Below are 25,139 nucleotides of genomic sequence, written 5' to 3'. Positions count from 1 at the left end.
AGGCTTGACTTGGAATCAGAGATAGTTAGGTTCATTTCTTTGTGCATATGGAATCAGAACCTCTTATCAGCGTAGCTGGGTTTTACACATGGGCTCCCAAGAACACAAAAATGGAAGCTTTCATAATTCCTGCTACATCCTACTAATTAAAGCGAGTCATTGGTCCAGCCCAGACCCAATTTGTGAAGGGACTACACAAAGGCATGAATAACAGGACTTGTGAATCTTTGAAAACACAAAGTTTCCAAACTCCAAAGCTAGTTTTGGAGACTAACTACCATACTTTTCTGTTTGGCCTGCCATAGGCCTAACTCACTTTAATGTTAACTCAAGACGTGCTTTTCTGTGTCCCATTTTAGGCTGCTATCATGGTGAGTGTTCATCAGACACTATGTTACCAAGTCCAAACATACTCTGCTCTCCTCACAACAGGCCAATAAATCAGAGACGAGGTGTTGAGGCAAGGAATACAACTTTATTTGGTAAGCTGGCAGACAGAGAAGATGGCAGACTAAAGTCTCAAAATAACCGTCGTATCGGGCTTTGGATGCCAGTTTTTTGTATAGCACAGAGAAGGGGAAGAGATGAGGAAGTGAAGTAAAAAGGCCATAAGTTTTGCAAATATCACCTGGAATGGCCAGCCTCTGGGAGGGGATGTGTTAATTTCTTCTTTCTTGCAGCCATCCACAGGTGGACAGGGTCCGGATGTTTCCCTGAACAAAGGCACTTTGGTTTAACATTCAGGCAGAGGGGCAGCGTTCCCAGAGGCAGGCCATTATGTATAGACAGTATCCTTATAGTGAACAAAAGCAGCGGAAAGCAAGGGTAAAGTAAAAGAAACAGATCCAGCATGTAGTCAGATTTGGCTCTTCCCTGTTACAACTATGGTTGGGGTCCCACCGTCTGCGCGTGCTCTATTAGGTCACTCTGACCTGCGACACCAGCTGTCATTAGTAGCATGAAGTAGAAGCACAGAAAGGTAGTTCCCTTAGTTCTGGCTGGGCAGGAGGGATTGTGAATGTATACCACCCCTCAGTATTATGGCTTTGGGCAGACCCCTGCAGGCAGGTGAAGGACACTTTTGTGACACTGCTGACTGCCACGTCCAGGGGCAGCAGTCAGTTGGTCGCTTTTTTTCCATTCAGAAACCCTGAAGTCATTTGAGACTCTGAGGTTGGTACAAAGGCTGCCCTCTCCCACATAGGGCTGCCTCTTTTCCTTTACTTGGGAAAACTTATATTTATTTTCTGTAGCTAGATCCCCTGCCAGAGGTAATGGTCCTAAGGTTCCCTTTCCAAACCTGGTACTTTTTTGTGATTAACTGCATTAACTATTAGACCATGAATGTTGCTGTATGGCTGTAATAGAAAGTTCATGCAGAGATTCCACATTACATGTTTTATTACTAGTTTATCATGGACTATAGCCAGAGCTGGTTCAGTAGACATAAGACCTATGTATGTACTTGCACAGAGCCACATGCTTAGAAGGCCCTGCACTTGGTTTAATGCTTTGTTGTTGCCATCTTGAAATTCATAATTACAATATTTTTTGAACTGAGGCCCCCCTCATTCTCATTTTACACTGGGTCCCACAAGATATGTTGGTGATCTTAACTACACCAATGGTAGCCATTCATTTTATTTTTATGATTATTAATAATTCACAGTTAGCTCCTTGATGCAGACCTGGGCATAGAGCTCCATCAGTCTCTGTCCTAAGAAGGGATAGCCCAGTACTGGGACCTACTAGAGCTTAGCTACTGCACTGGAACATTGGGAAGGAAGTAACCAGGCTCATCAGCCTTGCTTGCAGAGCTGTGGGGTGGGCAGATAGGAAGGACACAAAGAAAGGCTGACTCATATAGTATATCTATTGCCTACACAGAATTTCAGGCTTTTATCATCTTCTTTGTAATAGGTCAAGTGTCCTACACGTACCACCTCCCAAACCTCCTCCACATTTACCTGTGTATCCAGAACTATTAGCACTGGTTGAGTTGGTGCCAGCTCACTTGAGGAACAGAGTGCCAACAGATTTTCTGCCTCAGCAGCCCAGTCCCCAAATGCCTAAATACAGAGCTCATGTTCCAGTGAATGCCATGAGAGTAAATCAGAGCATCCCACTGATTAAGGGCTTCCAACTTTCCTCTGATTTTAGATTCTCTGCACTTCTCATTTAAACTGCAATACCCTTCTTGTCAATCCTGCCACTCAGACCAAATTAATTATGCCAGGTCAAAGTCTGATCTATGTTTAAAGATGGCTAAGGATGACCCCAGGCTCACCTTACTTGGCTTTCATTTTGGTTTACTTCCAAATCAGCGAGTAACTCCTACCAAAGCTGAATGAGATAAGGATGCAAATGATGGGTGATCATCTTCAGTGTCTCTCCAGTTCCTCAGGGAGTTGAATTTTGGTGGTAAAATTCCCTTTGCAACATGAGAAAAACTTTAATTAGAAGAAAAAGAAACCATAAACCAATAAACTTGGACTTAAAGGTCTACCTACTCTCATGAAACCAAATTCTTTCAGCACCAGAGTAGGCCATAGTTCTATGTTCCCTTTTTTTTTTTTTGCATTGTTAGGGTCTGTGTAGGTATGGCCATGGCCTGCCACTTAAATCTGCTCTTTTCAATCTACACTCTCTCTTTAATAGATCTAATTCATTACTATGGCTTTAATGCCATCTATATCCTGACAACCATGAAATGTATATCTCTATTTAACAACTAATTTTGGACTCCAGGCCTTTGGATTCAATTGCCAATGTCATAATGCTAGTTGACATTTATTCACAGGCTCCCTAAATGTAAACGTTCAAACTCAGCTCTTTATTCCTTCTATTAAAATCCTCTTTTCCTGAATCTTCCCCATCTCAGTAAATGGCATTTCCATTCATCCATAGTTTCAGTTAGAAATTTAGGATTCATCCTCATATTCATTCCCCTTTATCTCTCTCATACAATCCATGACCATATCTTCCCTATTCCACTTAATTTTATTTTTAGTGTGTCCACTTTTCCCCATCCATCTCCTCTAAGCTAAAATCATTTCAGACCCAGGACAACTGCTATAGCTTTCTCACTGGATGATATTTCCTTTCATGTACTGCAGATCCCCTTCACACACAGAAACCAGAGAACTGTTTTGAAATGTAAATTGGAGCTCCTTTGCTTTCTTACACTTGTAGTTTTACTATTCACATAGACAACTTTAACATTTTGATGAAGTTTGAAATATTATTCCAGAAAACTTTTGTATGAAGTAACATACAACCAGATAGCAAGAAGAAAAAAGTTTTATTTATCACTGTGTATGATAAATGAAACAATGAGTAAATAAAATTATACTTTTAATATTGACTTACAGTTTCAATTATCTCTGGGTATTTATATTTAATCGTTTTAGACTTCTTAAAATTATTTCCATGAGCTAATGATCCACAGCAGAATTTTAAAATTCACAGTATCCTTCAATTTTGTTTATTTTATTAAAATCCAGTCCTTGCTCTAATTGCATTTCTTTTCTTCTTTAAAATACAAATAGTGGCACTTAAAATAACACTAACAATTGCAACACATCCAACCACTGACAATACCAAGGTAGAAATGTTAACTCTGAGATTTGGATGACTTTCACCAGCACTGGGATCTGCTTGAGGAATAAACAAAGCTATTTGTGCAATGTTGGATACTTTTGATGTCAAATTGCTTTTATCCACACTTTGAATAGTAATGAATACATAGGTTTCATTTTCTTCTGAGATATTTCCTGGTTTGAATGCAAAGGTTGCCTTGGAGTTGGCCTCGTTTGGCAACAGATCAGTAGTGTTTACTTGCAGAGCATCATCAAAATTATCCCTTAGATCCAGGATGCTTCCAGTTATTCTTATGATATACTGTTGAACTAAGGAAAAAAAAGTTACAAATGATGTAGGAACTGGAGCATCCATTTAAAATTCCTTTTTATTAATTCTCCTCAAAAATATTTAGAATGCAAGCTTATATCCAAAGCCATATTTAGTTTTCCATAAAAGCTGAATTCTGCCAAATGCTACCTTCTCTGCATGAAAAGTGGCGGCATGTTAAAATGTGTCACATTTATGATTCAGAACATGAGATTATAAAATTAATACTTTTCTGAGCTATCAGTTAAAAATTATTTTCCTCTTACCCACCCATTCACCCTTGCTTTTGCAACGAGTACCTTTCACTTAATCAATACTGTATGAACTTCATCCTTACCTTTTCCAACATCAAAATCATCTCCTGATGCTGTCCATGTTATTCTGATCTCATCCCCATCAGGTGTGGCTTCAAGGTCTGTGATTTGACTTGGTGGGTAGAGGTCAGGTAAGGGAAGTTTTGAAACATTTGAAACCACAAATGCACCTCCAGGTGCTGTTCTGGTGAAACTCTCCAAGTTTGTCTGAGTGTCCTCATCAGTTTCAGGTCTTGGTGGATTCTCTTCAATTTTCCCTGCATTAAAAATTTCCTTGTTTATAATGAGCATAATACTATTAGTATTTTCATTTGAATTCCCCATCCCACTTTTCTTCTTTTTTTTCTTACATGCAGTCACATTTTATCAAGTTTGGTTATAAAGTCATAAGTCAAAATAGCAGAGAAAGAAAAATATATGTAAAATATAGTTGTATAAAATATAAAATAAAAGTATAGCCTAGAGATATTTTTGAAAGGTTATGAAAAATCATTTACTCAGTATTATCTTTGATGACCTTTACTGATATATATATTTGAATATATAAGACCTAATTGAGCAGAACTTTGGTTTTCTTCTAGTTATGTGTTACCTATTACTCCTTTTACCATTCTTATGTCACAGAAATTATAAAGGTAGTTTGGTAAATCAGAGGCTCCCTGGGCATGGGTGACACTGTTCTTGGAGAGTCATGAGATTCATTGACTTTGTGCTTTCAAACTCTTTGGCAGGAGAATTCTTTCTCTAACATCCTGACCAGGATATCGTAGGATAGAATCAGATAACTAACTGATTTGGAATTAAGGGTGCACAGTAAAAAACGATGCACAATGACTATCTTTTTAAAAGGAATTGCTTTACCTCCCATTATATCCAAGCTGGGAGTAAACCTGGGGAAATTCTGCCAGTCCCCTTCCAACCAGTTCTCTCCCTCCCTGATGCAAGTTCTAAAGAACACTACTTCTGATCATATTCCAATTGCCAACTGAACATTCCCAGAAATCTTAAAGTAAGGGACAAGATGAAGGAAAGCTAGCAAAGAATATATATTTTTCTAACTAATTCTTTCAGAGTTACTTTGTTGATACAGAAGCAGATACAACTATATATTCTTTTTTTATTATCATAAAATAAACATAACATAAAATTTACCATTTTAACCGTTGTTAAGTGTACCATTCAATGTCATTGTCTTAGCCCATTGGACTGCTTTAACAAAATACCATAAACTGAGTGTCTTATAAACACAAAACATTTATTTATCACAGTTCTGGAGGCTGGGAAGTCTAAGATCAAGGTACTGGCAGATTCAGTGTCTAGTGAGAGCCTGCTTCTTGCTTCATAGATAGCCATCTTCTCTCTGTGTCCTCACATGGTAGAAGGGTGAGGGAGTTTTCTAGGGTCTCTTTTATAAAGCACTAATCCCATTCATCAGGACTCTACCCTCATGGCCTAAACACCTCCCAGAGGCCTCACCTCTAAATACCATCATATTTAGGCATTAGGTTTCAGCATATGAATTTTAGGGGCACACAAACATTCAGTCTATAGCAAGCATTAAGTAAGTACACTCACACTGTGCAGCCATCACCACTATCCATCTCTAGAATTTTCAGCAAACCAAATGTTGAAATTCTGGACCGGACAAACGATAGCTCTCCTTTCTTATCTCTTCTCAGCCCCTGGTAACAACTTTATGTTCTACGTTATGTCTCAATGTATTTGACTGTGGTAGGTACCTCACAGAAGTGGAATCATAAAATATTTGTCCTTTGTGTCTGCCTTATTTCACTTAGCATAATGTCTTCAAGTTACATCCATGTTTTAGCATATGTCAGAATTTCATTCCTTTTTAAGGCTGAATACTATTGCATTGTAAGTATATACCATATTTTGTTTATCCATTTATCTGTCAAAGAATTTTGGATTGTTTCCACCTTTTTGCTACTGTTAATAATACTACTATGCACACAGGTGTACAAATATCTCATTGAGACTCTGTTTTCAGTTCTTTTGAGTATGTACCCAGAAGTGGAATTGCTGGATCAAATTGTAATTCTGTGTTGAATTTTTAAAAGAATAGCCATACTGTTTTCCATAGCGGTTGCACCATTTTATGTTCCTACCAGCTGTGCACAAATGTTGCAGTTACTCCATTACCTCACTAACACTTGTTATTTTCTGTTGTCATCCTAATGGATGTGAGGTGGTATCTCATTGTTGTTTTGATTTGCATTTCTCTAATGAATAGGGATGCTGAGCAACTTTTCATGTACTTATGGCCATTTGTATGTATCCTTTGGAGAAATGTCTATTCAAGTCCTTTGCCTATTTTTGAATCAGGTTGTTGTTGTTTTGTTGTTGAGCTTTAGGAGTTCTTTATACTCTGGATATTAACCCCTTATTAGGTATATGTTATGCAAATATTTTGTCCTATTTCATAGGTTGCCTTTTCACTCCATTAATAATAGTCTTCTTTGGTGCACAGTTTTTAATTTAATCTATTTTAACTTCTGTTGCCTGTGTTTCTGGTGTCATCCAAGAAATCAAATCTAATGTCATAAAGATTTTCTCCTGTGTTCTCTTCTAAGAGTTTTATAGTTTTAGTGCTAACACTTAGGTCTTTGATTCGTTTTGAGTTAATTTTTGCATATGGGGTAATGAAACGGTCCAGCTTCATTTTTTTTTTTTTTTTTTTTTTTTTGCATGTAGGTATTCTATTTGCCCAACACCATTTGTTGAAAAGACTGTTCTTTCCCAATTGAATGGTATTGGCATCCTCATCAAGGATCATTTGACCACGTATACAAGGGTTTATTTCTGGGTTCTCTATTGTATTCCATTGGTCTATATATCTTTATGACGGTACCACACTGTTTTGATTAGTGTAGCTTTGTAGATAATTTAGAAATCAGGAATTATGACCCCTGCGATTTTGTTTTTTAAGATTGTTTTGGCTATTCGGGGGATCCCTGAGATTCGATATAAATTTCAGAATGGGTCGGGGGAGGAACCAAGATGGCACAGTAGCAGGACGTGCTATCACTCCCTCTTGCGAGAACACCAGAATCACAACTAGCTGCTGGACAATCATCGACAGGAAGACACTGGAACTCACCAAAAAAGATACCCCACATCCAAAGACAAAGGAGAAGCCACGGTGAGATGGTAGGAGGGGTGCAATCACAATAAAATCAAATTCCATAACTGCTGGGTGGGTGACTCACAAACTGGAGAACACTTATACCACAGGAGTCCACCCACTGGATGAAGGTTCTGAGCCCCATGTCAGGCTTCCGAACCTGAGGGTCTGGCAACGGGAGGAGGAATTCCTAGAGAATCAGACTTTGAATCCTAGTGGGAATTGATTGCAGGACTTCGACAGGACTGGGGGAAACAGAGACCCCACTCCTGGAGGGCACACACAAAGTAGTGTGCGCACTGGGACCCAGGGGAAGGAGCAGTGACCCCAGGGGAGACTGAACCATACCTACCTGCTAGTGCTGGAGGGTCTCCTGCAGAGGCAGGGGGTGGCTCTGTTTCACCGTGGGGACAAGAACACTGGCAGCAGAAGTTCTGGGAAGTACTCCTTGGCGTGAGCCCTCCCAGAGTCTGTCATTAGCCCCACCAAAGAGCCCAGGTGAGCTCTAGTGTTGGGTTGCTTCAGGCCAAATGACCAACAGGGAGGGAACCCAGCCCCATCCATCAACAGTCAAGCAGATTAAAGTTTTACTGAGCTCTGCCCACCAGAGCAACAGTCAGCTCTACCCACCACAAGTCCCTCCCAGCAGGAAACTTACACAAGCCTCTTAGATAGCCTCATCCACCAGAGGGCAGGCAGCAGAAGCAAGAAGAACTACAATCTGCAGCCTGTGGAACAAAAACCGCATTCACAGAAAGATAGACAAGATGAAAAGGCAGAGGGCTATGTACCAGATGAAGGAACAAGATAAAACCCCAGAAAAACAACTAAATGAAGTGGAGATAGGCAACCTTCCAGAAAAAGAAATCAGAATAATGATAGTGAAGATGATCCAGGACCTCAGAAAAAGAATGGAGGCAAAGATCGAGAAGATGCAAGAAATGTTTAACAAAGACCTAGAAGAATTAAAGAACAAACAGAGATGAACAATACAATAACTGAAATGAAAACTACACTAGAAGGAATCAATAGCAGAATAACTGAGGCAGAAGAACGGGTAAGTGACCTGGAAGACAGAATGGTGGAATTCACTGCTGCAGAACAGATTAAGAAAAAAGAATGAAAAGAAATGAAGACAGCCTAAGAGACTTCTGGGACAACATTAAACACAACAACATTCGCATTAGAGGGGTCCCAGGAGGAGAAGAGAGAGAGAGGACCCGAGAAAATATTTGAAGAGATTATAGTCGAAAACTTCCCTAACATGGGAAAGGAAATAGCCACCCAAGTCCAGGAAGCGCAGAGAGTCCCAGGCAGGATAAACCCAAGGAGAAACACGCCGAGACACATAGTAATCAAATTGGCAAAAATTAAAGACAACGAAAAATTATTGAAAGCAGCAAGGGAAAAATGACAAATAACATACAAGGGAACTCCCATAAGGTTAACAGCTGATTTCTCAGCAGAAACTCTACAAGCCAGAAGGGAGTGGCATGATATACTTAAAGTGATGAAAGGGAAGAACCTACAACCAAGATTACTCTACCTGGCAAGGATCTCATTCCAATTCGATGGAGAAATCAAAAGCTTTACCGACAAGCAAAAGCTAAGAGAATTCAGCACCACCAAACCAGCTCTACAACAAATGCTAAAGGAACTTCTCTAAGTGGGAAACACAAGAAAAGAAAAGGAACTACAAAAACAAACCCAAAACAATTAAGAAAATGGTCATAGGAACATACATATCAATAATTACCTTAAATATGAATGGCTTAAATGCTCCAACCAAAAGACACAGGCTTGCTGAATGGATACAAAAACAAGACCCATATATATGCTGTCTACAAGAGACCCACTTCAGACCTAGGGACACATACAGACTGAAAGTGAGGGGATGGAAAAAGATATTCCATGCAAATGAAAATCAAAAGAAAGCTGGAGTAGCAATACTCATATCAGATAAAATAGACTTTAAAATAAAGAATGTTACAAGAGACAAGGAAGGACGCTTCATAATGATCAAGGGATCAATCCAAGAAGAAGATATAACAATTATAAATATATATGCACCCAACATAGGAGCATCTCAATACCTCAATACATAAGGCAACTGCTAACAGCTATAAAAGAGGAAATTGAGAGTAACACAATAATAGTGGGGGACTTTAACACCTCACGTACACCAATGGACAGATCATCTAAAGTGAAAATAAATAAGGAAACAGAAGCTTTAAATGACACAATAGACCAGATAGATTTAATTGATATTTATAGGACATTCCATCCAAAAACAGCAGATTACACTTTCTTCTCAAGTGTGCATGGAACATTCTCCAGGATAGATCACATCTTGGGTCACAAATCAAGCCTCAGTAAATTTAAGAAAATTGAAATCATATCAAGTATCTTTTCTGACCACAACGCTATGAGATTAGAAATGAATTACAGGGAAAAAAACGTAGAAAACACAAACACATGGAGGCTAAACAATACATTACTAAATAACCAAGAGATCACTGAAGAAATCCAAAAGGATATCAAAAAATACCTAGAGACAAATAGCAATGGAAACACGATGATCCAAAACCTATGGGATGCAGCAAAAGCAGTTCTAAGAGGGAAGTTTATAGCTATACAAGCCTACCTCAAGAAACAAGAAAAATCTCAAATAAACAATCTAGCCTTACACGTAAAGGAACTAGAGAAAGAAGAACAAAGAAAACCCAAAGTTAGCAGAAGGAAAGAAATAAAGATCAGAGCAGAAATAAATGAAATAGAAACAAAGAAAACAATAGCAAAGATCAATAAAAATAAAAGCTGGTTCTTTGAGAAGACAAACAAAATTGATAAACCATTAGCCAGACTCATCAAGAAAAAGAGGGAGAGGACTCAAATCAATAAAATTAGAAATGAAAAAGGAGAAGTTACAACAGACACTGTAGAAATACAAAGCATCTTAAGAGACTACGACAAGCAACTCTATGCCAATAAAATGGACAACCTGGAAGAAATGGACAAATTCTTACAAAGGTATAACCTTCCAAGACTGAACGAGGAAGAAACAGAAAATATGAACAGACCAATCACAAGTAATGAAACTGAAACTGTGATTAAAAATCTTCCAACAAACAAAAGTCCAGGACCAGTTGGCTTCACAGGTGAATTCTATCAAACATTTAGAGAAGAGCTAACACCCATCCTTCTCAAAGTCTTCCCAAAAATTGCAGAGGAAGGAACACTCCCAAACTCATTCTATGAGGCCCCCATCACCCTGATACCAAAACCAGACAAAGATACTACCAAAAAAGAAAATTACAGACCTATATCACTGATCAATATAGATGCAAAAACCTCAACAAAATACTAACAAACAGAATCCAATAACACATTAAAAGGATCATACACCATGATCAAGTGGGATTTATCCCAGGGATGCAAGGTTTCTTAAACATACGCAAATTAATCAGTGTGATACACCATATGAACAAATTGAAGAATAAAAACCATATGATCATCTCAATAGATGCAGAAAAAGCTTTTGACAAAATTCAACACCCATTTATGATAAAAACTCTCCAGAAAGTGGGCATAGAGGGAACCTACCTCAACATAATAAAGGCCATATACAACAAACCCACAGCAAACATCATTCTCAACGGTGAAAAACTGAAAGCATTTCCTCTAAGATCAGGAACAAGACAAGGATGTCCACTCTCACCACTATTATTCAACATAGTTTTGGAAGTCCTAGCCACGGTAATCATAGAAGAAAAAGAAATAAAAGGAATTCAAATGGAAAAGAAGTAAAACTGTCACTTTTTGCAGATGACAGGATACTATACATAGAGAATCCTAAAAATGCCACCAGAAAACTACTAGAGCTAATCAATGAATTCGGTAAAGTTGCAGGATACAAAATTAATGCACAGAAATCTCTTGCATTCCTATACACATGAAAAATCTGAAAGAGAAATTAAGGAAACACTCCCATTTACCATTGCAACAAAAAGAATAAAATACCTAGGAATAAAGCTACCTAGGGAGACAAAAGACCTGTATGCAGAAAACTATAAGACACTGATGAAAGAAATTAAAGATGATACCAACAGATGGAGAGATATACCATGTTCTTGGATTGGAAGGATCAAAATTGTGAAAATGACTCTACTACCCAAAGCAATCTACAGATTCAATGCAATCCCTATCAAATTACCAATGGCATTTTTTACGGAACTAGAACAAAAAATCTTAAAATTTGTATGGAGACATAAAAGACCCCGAATAGCTAAAACTGTCTTGAGGGGAAAAAACGGAGCTGGAGGAATCAGACTCCCTGACTTCAGACTATACTACAGAGCTACAGTAATCAAGGCAATATGGTACTGGCCCAAAAACAGAAATATAGATCAATGGAACAAGATAGAAAGCCGAGAGAAAAACCCACGCACCTATGGTCAACTAATCTATGACAAAGGAGGCAAGGATATACCATGGAGAAAAGACAGTGTCTTCAATAAGTGGTGCTGGGAAAACTGGACAGCTACATGTAAAAGAATGAAATTGGAACACTCCCTAACACCATATACAAAAATAAACTCAAAATGGATTAGAGACCTAAATGTAAGACCGGACACTATAAAACTCTTAGAGGAAAACATAGGAAGAACACTCTTTGACATAAATCACAGCAAGATCTTTTTTGATCCACCTCCTAGAGTAATGGAAATAAAAACAAAAATAAACAAATGGGACCTAATGAAACTTAAAAGCTTTTGCAAAGCAAACCACAATCAAGACGAAAAGACAACCCTGAGAATGGGAGAAAATATTTGCAAACGAATCCACGGACAAAGGATTAATCTCCAAAATATATAAACAGCTCATGCAGCTCAATATTAAAAAAACAAACAACCCAATCCAAAAATGGGCAGAAGACCTAAATAGACATTTCTCCAAGAAGACATACAGATGGCCAAGAAGCACATGAGAAGCTGCTCAACATCACTAATTATTATAGAAATGCAAATCAAAACTACAATGAGGTATCACCTCACTCCTGTTAGAATGGGCATCATCAGAAAATCTACAAACAACAAATGCTGGAGAGGGTGTGGAGAAAAGGGAACCCTCTTGCACTGTTGGTGGGAATGTAAATTGATATAGCCACTATGGAGAACAGTATGGAGGTTCCTTAAAAAACTAAAAATAGAATTACCATATGACCCAGCAATCCCACTACTGGGCATATACCCAGAGAAAACCATAATTGAAAAAAACACATGCACCCCAATGTTCATTGCAGCACTATTTACAATAGCCAGGTCATGGAAGCAACCTAAATGCCCATCGACAGATGAATGGATAAAGATGTGGTACATATATACAATGGAATATTACTCAGCCATATAAAGGAACGAAATTGAGTCTTTTGTTGAGACGTGGATGGATCTAGAGACTGTCATACAGAGTGAAGTAAGTCAGAAAGAGAAAAACAAATATCGTATATTAATGCATGTATGTGGAACCTAGAAAAATGGTACAGATGAAACGGTTTGCAGGGCAGAAGTTGAGACACAGAAGTAGAGAACAAATGTATGGACACCAAGTGGGGAAAGCCCTGGGGAGTTGGGGATGGTGGTGTGTTGAATTTAGCGATTGGGGTTGACATGTATACACTGATGTGTATAAAATTTATGACTAGTAAGAACCTGCTGTTTAAAACAATAAATTAAATTAAATTTAAAAAAATTTTAGAATGGATTTTTCTATTTATGCAAAAAAATATTGTTGGGATTTTGATATGGATTGCCATTAAATCCATAGATCACTTTGGATAGCATTGACATTTAACGATATTAAGTCCTACAATCCACAAAATGGGCTGTGTTTCCTTATATATCTTTAATTTTTTTCGGCAACATTTTGTAGTTTTCAGTATACAAGTCTTTAACCTCCCTGGTTAGATTAATTACCAAGAATTTTATTCTTTTTGATGCAATTGAAAATAGAATTATTTCCTCATTTTCCTTTTTGAATTATTCATTGTTAGTGTATAGAAACACAGCTGATTGCTTTATGTTGATTTTGTATCCTTCAACTTTGCTGAATTTGTTTATTAGTTCTAACAGTTTGTGTGTGTGTGTGTGTGTGTGTGAGTGTGTGTGTATTCTAGAATTTTCTATATATAAGATTATGTCTTTTGTGAACAGAGATAGTTTTACTTCTCTCTTTCCAATCTTGATGCTTTTTGTTTCCTTTTCTTGCCTAATTGCTCTTGCTAGGGCTTCCAATATTCTGTTGACCAGAAGTGGCAAAAGCAGGCATCCTTGTCTTATTCCCGATTTTAGAGGAAAAGCTTTCAGTTTTTCACTATTGAGTATGATGTTAGCTGTCTGTTTGTCATATGTGGCCCTTTTTATGTTGAGGTGGTTTCCTTCTATTCTTAATTCGTTGAGTGTTTTAATCATGAAAATAAATTCCACTTGGTCATGGTGTGTAATCCTTTTTAACATGCTGCTGAATTCAGTTTTCTAGTACTTTGCTGAGGATTTTTATATCAATATTAAGTGATATTGGCCTATAGTTTTCTTTTCCTGTAATGTCTTTGTCTGACAATGATATCAGTACTATGTTGGCCTTACAGAACGAGTTTGGAAGTGTTCTTCACTCTTCAATTTTTTGGAAAAGTTTGAGAAGCATTGATGTCAGTTATTCTTTAAGTGTTTGGTAGAATTCACCAATGAAGCCATCACGTCTAGGGATTTGCTGTTGTTGTTGTTGAGAAGTTTTTGATTACTGATTTAATCTTCTTACTAGTTATAGGTTCTATTTATTTTTGCTTTAGTCTTGGTAGGTTTGGGCTTTCTAGGACTTTGCTCATTTCATCTAGGTTATCCAGTTTGTTGGCATGCAATTATTCATACTACTCTCCTATAATCCTTTTCATTTATGCAGATTTGGTAGTAATGTGCTCACTTTCATTTCTAATGTTAGTTATTTGTCTTCTCTCTTCATTCATTAGTTAATCTAGCTAAAGTTTTGTCAATTTTGTTAATCTTTTCAAAGAACCAACATTTGATTCATTAATTTTTCTCTTATTTTTCTAGTCTTTATTTCGTTTATCTCTGTTTTAACCTTTATTATTTCCTTCTTTCTGCTAGCTTTGGGTTTAGTTTGTTCTTTTTTTCTAGTTTCTTAAGTTGTAATATTAAGCTATTGATATTTCTTCTTTATTAATATCAGTGTTTATAGCTCTAAATTTCCCTCTTACCACTGCATTTGTGGCATCCCATGAGGTTTGTTACGTTGTGTTTTCTTTTTCAGTCTTTTCTGAGTATTTCCTTATTTTTCTTGTGAGTTCCTCTTTAACACATTGGTTATTTAAGAGTATATTGTTTAATTTCCAAAATTCTGTGTATTTTTCAGTGTTCCTTCTGTTACTGTTTTCTAACTTCATCCCACTGTTGTCAGAGAAGATACATTTTCTGATATCAATCTATATTAATCTCTTGAAGTTTTATTTTATATCTTAACATATCACTTATCATGGAGAATAAGGATGTGCGTTTGAGAAGAATTCATGTTGGTTAGGTGTTCTGTATATGTTTGTTAGATGTAGTTGGTTGTGTTGTTGAAGTCCTCTGTTTCCTTACTTACCTTTTGTATAGTTTTATCCATTACCAATAGAGGAGTATTGAAGTCTCCAACTATTACTGTAGAACTGTCTATTTCTCCCTTTAATTCTGTCAGTTTTTGTGTCATATATTTTGATAGTCTGTCATTAGGTGTGTAAATGTTTGTATTTGTTATAGCTTCTTGCTGAATGAAACTTTTAAAAATATATAATGTCCTTTGTCTCTGGTAAATTTTTAAAATTTAAAGTGTGTTTTGTGTGATACTAATATAGCATCTTTGGGTCTAAAGTGAGTCTCTTATGGATAACATATAGTTGGATCATGTGTTTTCATCCATTCTGTCAATCTCTGTCGTTTGATTGGACTCTTCGATCCATTTATTTTTAAAGTAGTTATTGATGAAGAGAGACTTATTGAGCAGGAGATCAAGATGGTGGAGTAGGAGGATGCAGAACTCATCTCCCCCATGAACACATCAAAGATACATCTACATATGGAACAATTTCACTAAAAACTAACTGGAGACAGGGAGAAAAACTCTTAAACAACTAAGGCTGTAAGAAGGATCCACATGGAATCAGGTAGGAAGGGAAGAGCAGCAATCAGACCAGAACCTGAGCTCCTAGGAGGGGACTCAGAAGAGAAGGGAGATTACATGGGTGGAGAGCCTACTGGGTAGTGAGTGTTGCTTACTCCCAAAGCAATGTAGAGAGGGTGGGTGGCAACTGCATGGCTGGCTGGCTGGTTTCCCATGACTGCCCCAGCACATGCCCCAGCCTGAGCTGAGCTGCTGCTCTGGACTTGCTGGCTTTATGACTCAGCTCCACACTGGGGCAAGGGCTGCCACGGCTGAGGAGAGAGCTTGGCTGTGAGACACAAGGGTGACTCAGACCTGAAGTGGTGTCTGAACAGGGTGGGGGCAGCCACTACTGATGCTTACAAAGGCAGCACATCAGAAGCATTCCTAATCTCTGTCTGTATCTGGACCACCACAGCCAATGCCCTGACCAAGCATCCACACTGGCCCCTCCTGCCCTGAGGGCTAGCTCCCCTCTGGGGCAAGGGTTCCGGCACCAGGTAGGGGGAAAACACTTATATTCAACAGAGCCAGCTCAGATCTAATTCTGAGGGCTTCTGCTCCAGCAACTTGGGACCCAACCTTGCCCCTTACAGGGCAGTGCTAGCCACGGAGCAGAGGGAAGCCCTGGCTCAGATCTGGATCTGGCCCTAGCCCTTGAATTTCCAGCCCCACTTCCTACAAAGGTAAGAGCTGCCAGCACACCCTGAGGAGAGGTGTGACTTGTGTTCTGTCAGATCCAGCTCTCCCACCAAAGCCACATGCAGATTGTATAGGGATGCTCCCACACAAAGACACCACTTCAAGACCACAATAGGTAACTGTTTCATCTAATTTCATAGAGAAAGAGAAAATTAAGCTAAATGAGAATATAGAATGAGAATATAGAATATGTTTCAATTGAAAGAGCAAGAGAAACCCCCTGAAAAAACAACTAAAGACAGAAATAAACAACTTACAAGATAAATAATCAAAGCATTAGTAATTAGAATGCTAAATGAATTAGGGAAAACAATAGATAAACACAGTGAGAACCATAATAATGAACTAGAAAATATTTTTTAAAAAACCAATCCAGGGCTTCCCTGGTGGCGCAGTGGTTGGGAGTCTGCCTGCCAATGCAGGGGACATGGGTTCGAGCCCTGGTCTGGGAGGATCCCACATGCCGCGGAGCAACTGGACCCGTGACCCACAACTGCTGAGCCTGCGCAACTGGAGCCTGTGCTCCGCAACAAGAGAGGCCGCGATGGTGAGAGGCCCACGCACCGCGATGAAGAGTGGCCCCCGCTTGCTACAACTAGAGAAAGCCCTCGCACAGAAACGAAGACCCAGCACAGCCAAAAATGAATAGATTAAAAAAAAAACCAAAAAAACCTGTGCCTTTCACATAGCAAGAGTTCATTAAATGTTAGCTATCATTGTTATTAAAAAAAAAAAAATCCAAACTGAAGAATACAGTAACTGAAATGAAAAGCACACTAGGAGCAATTAGCAGGAAACTACATGATAAATAAGAATGCGTAAGTGGTCAAGAAGATAAACTAATGGAAATCATCTAATCAGAACAGCAAAAAGAAAAATAAGTTAAAAAAAATGAGAACAGTTTAAGGGATCTCTGAGACAACATCAAGTGTACCAACATTCACATTATAGGGGTTCCAGAAGAAGAGAGAAAGAAGGTGGCTGAAAATATATTTGATGAAATAATGGCTGAAAAATTCCCAAACCTGAAGAAGGAAACAGATATCCGGATACAGGAAGCAGAGAGGGTCCCAAACAAGATGAACCCACACAGACCCACACCAAGACATATCATAAGGAAAATAACAAAATCAAACTAAAGAGAGAATTTTAAAGGCAGCAAGAGTAAAACAAAGAGTTATATACAAGGGAACAACCATAGGGCTATCAGCTGATTTCTCTGTAGAAACTTTGCAGGCCAGGAAAGAGTGGCATGAAATAGTCAAAGTACTGAAAGGGAAAAACCTATACCCTAGGACACTCTACCCAGCAAGATAATCATTTAGAATTGAAGAAGAGATAAGTTCTCAGACAAGCAAAACCTATAAGAATTCATCAAGACTAAACCTTCCCTGAAAGAAATGTTAAAGGATCTTCTCTAAGTGGAAAAGATAAGGCTATAATGAGAAGTAAGAGTCTATAGGAAATGAAAAATCCCACTAGGAAAGGCAAATGTACACTAAAGGCTGAGGATCAATTACTTAAATAAGCTAGCATGAAGATTAAAAGACAAAAATTTCAGAATTGTAAAATTACAATAATCAGTAAAGGGATAAACAAGAAGATGTAAAATATGACATCAAAACCCCAAAATGTGAGGCAGGGAAATGAAAATGTAGATCTTTAAGAATGTGTTTGAACTTAAAGGGCTACCTATTTAAAACAAGTAAGTATAGTTGTAAGTCAACATATATGAACCCCATGTTAACCATGAACCAAAAACATACAATAGATACACAAAAACTAGAGAGAAAGGAACACAAGCCTACCACTAAAGGAAATTATCAAACCACAAGGGAAGAAACTAAAAGAAGAAAAGAACATTCCATTTTATTCATTCATGATAAAAACTCTCACCAAAGTGGATATAGAGGGAACATATCTCAACAAAATAAAAACCATTTGTGACAAACCAACAGCCAACGTAATACTCAATGGTGAAAAACTGAAAGCCTTCCCACTAAATTCAGGAACAAGACAAGGATGCCCACTCTCACCACTTCTATTTAACATGGTATTGGAAGTCCTAGCCACAGCAATCAGACAAGAAATAGAAATAAAAAATATCCAAATTGGAAGTGAAAAGGTAAAACTGTCACTATGTGCAGATGGCATGATACCCTATATAGGGAACTCTATATTCCTCACACAAAAAATATTAGAACTAATAAATGAATTAAGCAAGGTAGCAGGATATGATTAACATAGAGAAATCTGTTGCATTTCTTTGCATTACCAATGAAATATCAGAAAGAGAAACTAACACACCATTGTAAAGCAATTATACTCCAATAAAGATGTTAAAAAAAAACAAACCTAGGAATTAACTTAACAAAGGAGGTGAAAGACCAATACTCTGAAAACTGTAAAATATTGATAAAGCACATTTTAAGATAACTCAAAGAAATGGAAAGATATCCCATGCTCTTGGATTGGAAGAATTGATATTGTTACAATGGCCATACTACCCAAAGCAATCTATAGATTTAACACAATCCTTATCAAAATACCCATGACATTTTTCAGAGAATGAAAAAAATAATCCTAAAATTTATATGGAACCATCAAAGACCCAGATGCCAAGGCAATCCTGAGGCAAAAGAACAAACCTGGAAGCATAACACTTCCAGACTTCAGACTATATTACAAAATTACAGTAATCAAAACAGCATGGTGCTGGCACAAAAACAGACATATAGATCAATGGAACAGAACAGAGAGCCTCAAAATAAACCCACATACCTATGGTCAATCAGTCTACAACAAAGGAGGCAAGAATATACATTGGAGAAAAGAGAGTGTCTTCAACAAGTGGTGTTGGGAAAGCTGGACAGCTACATGTAAATCAGTGAAGTTAGAATGCACCGTCATACCATATACAAAAATAAATTCAAAATGGTTTGAAGACCTGAATATGAGACATGACACCCTAAAACTCCAAGAAGAGAATGTAGGGAAAATATTCTCTGACATAAATCGTAGCAATGTTTTCTTAGATCAGTCCCTCAGGGCAAAAGCAGAAATAAACAAATGGGACATAATAAAACTTAAAAGCTTTTGCACAGCAAAGGAAGTCATCAACAAAATAAAAAAGACAGCTTATGGAATGGGAGAAAATATTTGCAAGTGATGTGACTGACAAGTGGTTAATATTCAAAATATACAAACTGCTCATATAACTCAATATTGAAAAAACAAAAAACCCAATCAAACAATAGGCAGAAGGCCTAAATAGACATTTTTTTCAAAGAAGACGTACAAATTGCCAACAGGCAGATGAAAAGATGTTCAACATCACTAACTACTAGAGAAATGCAAATCAAAACCACAGTGAGGTATCACCTCACATTGGTCAGAATGTCTCTTGTCAAGAAGTCTACAAATAATAAATGCTGGAAAGGGTGTACAGAAAAGGTAACTCCCCTACACTGTTGGTGGGAATGTAAATTGGTGCTGTCACTATGGAAAACAGTGTGGAGGTTCCTTAAAAAGCCAAATATTGAGTTACCATATAATCCAGTAATTCCACCCCTGGTTATATATCCAGACTATAATTTGAAAAGATATATGCATTACAATGTTCATAGCAGCACTAGTTACAATTGCAAAGTCATGGGAGCAACCCAAATGCCCATCAACAGAAAACTGGATTAAGAAGATGTGGCATACACACACACACACACACACACACACACACACACACACATGTATATATATAAAATGGAATATTACTCAGCCATTAAAAAGAATGAAATACTTCCATTTGCAGCAACATGGATGGACCTAGAGAATATTATGCTTTGTGAAGTAAGTCAGACAGAGAAAGACAAATATTATATGATATCACTTATATGTTGAATCTAAAAAAATAATACAAATGAATCTATGTACAAAACAGAAAGAGACTCACAGACGTAGAAAAAAAATTATGCTTACCAAAGGGAAAACGGTGGGGGGTGGGGTGGGGGGATAAATTAGGAGTATTAGAATAACAGATACAAACTACTATACATAAAATAGATAAGCAACAAGGGTTTACCTTATAGCCCAGAAAATTATATTCAATATCTTATAATAACCTATAATAGGAAGTAACGTGAATATATATATATATATACATATATATATATATATATATATATATATATATATATATATGTATATATATATATATCTGAATTACTTTGCTGTACACCTGAAACAAACACAATATTGTAAATCACTAAACTTCAATAAAAAAGGACAGCAGAGAATTCCCTGGTGGTCCAGTGGTTAGGACTTGGCACTTTCACTGCCCGGGCCCAGGTTCAATCCCTGGTCAGGGAACTAAGATACTGCAAGCCATGCAGTGTGGCTAAAAAAAAAAAAGACAGCAAAGAACTACAAAAACAACCAGTAAACAAGTAACAAAATGTACCTATCTTTCAGTAATTACTTTAGATGTCAGCGGACTAAATACTTCTATCAAAAGACATAGGGTAGCTGATGGGGTAAAAAAAGACCCATCTATCTGCTGCTTGTGAGAGACTCACTTGAGAGCTAAAGACACACGGACTGAAGGTGAGGGGATGGAAAAAGATATTTCATGCAAAAGGAAACAACAAGAAAGCAGGGGTAGCAATACTCATGTTAAACAAAATAGACTTTAAAACAAAGTCTAGGGGGCTTCCCTGGTGGTTCAGTGGTTGAGAATCTGCCTGCCAATGCAGGGGACTCGGGTTCGAGCCCTGGTCTGGGAAGATCCCACATGCTGCAGAGCAACTAGGCCCGTGAGCCACAATTACTGAGCCTGTGCGTCTGGAGCCTGTGCTCCGCAACAAGAGAGGCCATGATAATGAGAGGCCCGCGCACCACGATGAAGAGTGGCCCCCACTTGCCGCAACTAGGGAAAGCCCTCACACAGAAACGAAGACCCAACACAGCCATAAATAAATAAATAAATTAATTAATTAAAAAAACCCCAAAAAACAAAGTCTATAACAAAAGACAAATAAGAACATTATATAATGATAAAGGGATCAATACAAGAAGAGGATATTACACTCATTAACATATATGCACCTAATACCGGAACACCTAAATATATAAAGCAAATATTACCAGGCATAAAGGGAGAAACTGACAATAATAAAATAATAGTAGGTGACTTTAACACTACACTTACATCAATGGACAGATCATCCATACAGAAAATCAATAAGGAAACAGTGGTCTTAAATGTAACATTAGATGAGTTGGACTTAATAGATATCTACAGGACATTCCATCCAAAACAAGCAGTATACACATTCCTTTCAAGTGCACGTGGAACATGCTCCAGGATAGATCACATGCTAGGCCACAAAACAAGTCTCAACAGTTTACAAGGATAGAAATTATATCAAGTATGTTTTTCAAACTGTAATGATATGAAACTAGGTTTCAATTACAGAAAGAAAAATGGGAAAATCACAAACATGTGGAGACTAAACAACATGCTACTACAAAACCAGAGTCAATGAAGAAATCAAAGAGGAAATCAGAAAATACATCAAGACAAATGAAAATGGAAAGAGAACTTTCCAAAATTTATGAGATGCAGAAAAAGCAGTTCTAAGAGGGATGTTTATAGTGATACAGGCCTACCTCAAGAAACAAGAAAAATATTAAATAACAACCTAACCTACCATGTAAAGGAATTAAAAAAAGAAGAAAAAACAAAGCCCAAAATCAGGAGGAGGAAGGAAATAATAAAGATCAGAGAGGACATAAATGAAATAGAGACCAAAAAAAAAAAAAAAATAGAAAAGGTCAATAAAACTAAGAGCTGGATTATTTTTAAAAAGATAACCAAAATTGATAAAACTTTAGCCAGGCTCATCAAAAAGAAAAGAGGACCCAAATAAACAATACAAGAAATGAAAGAGGAGGAATAACAATTGCTATCACAGAGATACAATCATAAGAGAGTACTACAAACACTTAAATGACAACAAATTGGACAACCTAGAAGAAATGGACAAATTTATAGAAACATACAACCTTTCAAGACTGAATCAGGACAAAAAGATAATCTAAACAGACTGATCACTAGTAGTGAAATTGAATTGTAGTAAAAATACCTCAAAGCAAATGGAAGTCCAGAACTGTATGGCTTCACAGGGGAATTGTACCAAACATATAAAGAAGAGCTAATATCTGTCCTTCTGAAACTATTCCGAAAATTTGAAGAGGATGGGACACTCCCAAATTCATTCTACGAGGCCACCATTATCCTGATTCCAAAACCAAAGCCACTACAAAAAAGGAGAATTACAGGCCAATATCTCTGATGAATATAGATGCAAAAATCCTCAGTAAAATGTAGTAAACAAAATTCAACAGTATATAACAAGGATCATACAACACGATGAAGTTGGGTTAATTCCAGTGACACAAGGATGGTCAGTATTTGCAAATCAATCAATGTTACACACCCTGTACTAAAGGAAGGATAAAAATTGCATGATCATCTCAATCGATACAGAAAAACCCTTTGACAAAATTTAACATCCATTCATGATAAAAACTCATCAAAGTTGGTATAGGGGGAACCTATCTCAACATAATAAAAGCCTTACTGGCACAAAAACAGAAATATAGATCAATGGAACTGGATAGAAAGCCCAGAGATAAACCCATGCACATACGATCACCTTATTTTTGATAAAGGAGGCAAGAGTATACAATGGAGAAAAGACAGCCTCTTTAATAAGTGGTGCTGGGAAAACTGGACAGCTACATGTAAAAGAATGAAATTAGAACACTCCCTAACACTATATACACAAAAAAAACTCAAAATGGATTAAAGACCTAAATGTAAGGCCAGACACTATAAAACTCTTAGAGGAAAAAGGCAGAACACTCTACGACATAAATCACAGCAAGATCCTTTTTGACCCACCTCCTAGAGAAATGGAAATGAAAACAAAAATAAACAAACGGGGCCTAATGAAACTTAAAAGCTTTTGCACAGCAAAGGAAAACATAAACAAGATGAAAAGACAACCCTCACAATGGGAGAAAATATTTGCAAATGAAGCAACTGACAAAAGATTACTCTCCAAAATTTAGAAGCAGCTCATGCAGCTCAATATCAAAAAAACAAACAGCCCAATCCAAAAATGAGCAGAAGATCTAAATAGACATTTCTCCAAAGAAGATATGCAGATTGTCAAGAAACACATGAAAGGATGCTCAATATCACTAATCATTAGAGAAATGCAAATCAAAACTACAATGAGGTATCACCTCACACCAGTCAGAATGGCCATCATCAAAAAATCTACAAACAATATATTCTGGAGAGGGTGTGGAGAAAAGGGAACCCTCTTGCACTGTTGGTAGGAATGTAAATTGATACAGCTACTATGGACAACAGTATGGAGGTGTCTTAAAAAACTAAAAATAGAACTACCATATGACCCAGCAATCCCACTACTGGGCATATACCCTGAAAAAACCATAATTCAAAAAGAGACATGTACCACAATGTTAATTGTAGGTCTATTTACAATAGCCAGCACATTGAAGCAACCTAAGTGTCCATCGACAGATGAATGGTAAAGAAGATGTGGCACATATATACAGTGGAATATTACTCAGCCATAAAAAGAAACGAAATTGAGTTATTTGTGGTGAGATGGATGGACCTAGAGTCTGTCATACAGAGTGAAGTTAAGTCGGAAAGAGAAAAACAAATACTGTATGCTAACACACATATATGGAGTCTAAAAAAAAAAAGGTTCTGAAAAACCTAGAGGCAGGACGGGAATAAAGACACGGATGTAGAGAATGGACTTGAGGACACGGGGAGTGGGAAGGGTAAGCTGGGATGAAGTGAGAGAGTGGCATGGACATATATACACTACCAAATGTAAAACAGATAGCTAGTGGGAAGCAACTGCATAGCACAGGGAGATCAGCTCGGTGCTTTGTGACCACCTAGATGGGTGGAATAGGGAGGGTGGGAGGGAGATGCAAGAGGTAGGAGATATGGGGATATATGTATATGTATAGCTGATTCACTTTGTTATAAAGCAGAAACTAACACACCATTGTAAAGCAATTATACTCCAATAAAGATGTTTCAAAAATTAAATAAATAAGCCTTTCATGACTAACCCACAGCTAACACCATACTCAGTGATGAAGAGCTGAAAGCCTTTCCCCTAAACTCAGGAACAAGACAAGGATGCTAACTCTCACCACTTATATTTAAAATAGTATTGGAAGTCCTAGCCACAGCAATCAGACCAAAAAAAAAAAGAAAATAAGAAAAAAAGAAATAAAACGCATCCAAGTTGAATAGGAAGAAGTTAAATTGTCACTGTTTACAGATGACATGATACTATATATAGACAACCACAGATACTATATAAAGTGTCCACCAAGAAATTACTGGAACTAATTAATGAATTCAGTAATGTTGCAGGATACAAGATTAATGGAACAGAAATCTGTTGTTTTTCTCTACCATCATAATGAACTATCAGAAAGAGAAAGCAAGAAAACAATCCCATTTAAAATTGCATCAAATGGCACAGGGAGATTAGCTCGGTGCTTTGCGACCACCTAGAGGGGTGGGTTAAGGAGGGTGGGAGGGAGACACAAGAGGGAGGGGATATGGGGATATACATATGCATATAGCTGATTCACTTTGTTATACAGCAGAAACTAACACAACGCTGTAAAACAATTATACTCCAATAAAGAGGTTAAACAAAATTGCACCAAAAAGAATAAAATACCTAGGAATAAACTTAACCAAGGAAGTGAAAGATGTATACTCTGAAAGAAATGGA

General features: G+C 37.4%; 1 protein-coding gene across 1 annotated transcript in view; it reads right to left on the bottom strand.

The window, feature by feature from the left end:
- Positions 1-3,492: 3,492 nt before the first annotated feature.
- LOC132360434 (calcium-activated chloride channel regulator 4-like) overlaps positions 3,493-25,139 on the bottom strand; it is a 55,312-nt gene continuing 33,665 nt past the window's right edge. The window contains 2 exon segments of the mRNA XM_059915545.1: positions 3,493-3,908; positions 4,247-4,480. Of these exon segments, the coding sequence (XP_059771528.1) occupies positions 3,493-3,908; positions 4,247-4,480 (650 nt within the window).

Source organism: Balaenoptera ricei, chromosome 1 (assembly GCF_028023285.1).
Source record: "Balaenoptera ricei isolate mBalRic1 chromosome 1, mBalRic1.hap2, whole genome shotgun sequence".
Classification (NCBI taxonomy): domain Eukaryota; kingdom Metazoa; phylum Chordata; class Mammalia; order Artiodactyla; family Balaenopteridae; genus Balaenoptera; species Balaenoptera ricei.
Note: the sequence above shows the minus strand (reverse complement) of the source record. Positions and strands in the feature narration are given on the sequence as shown.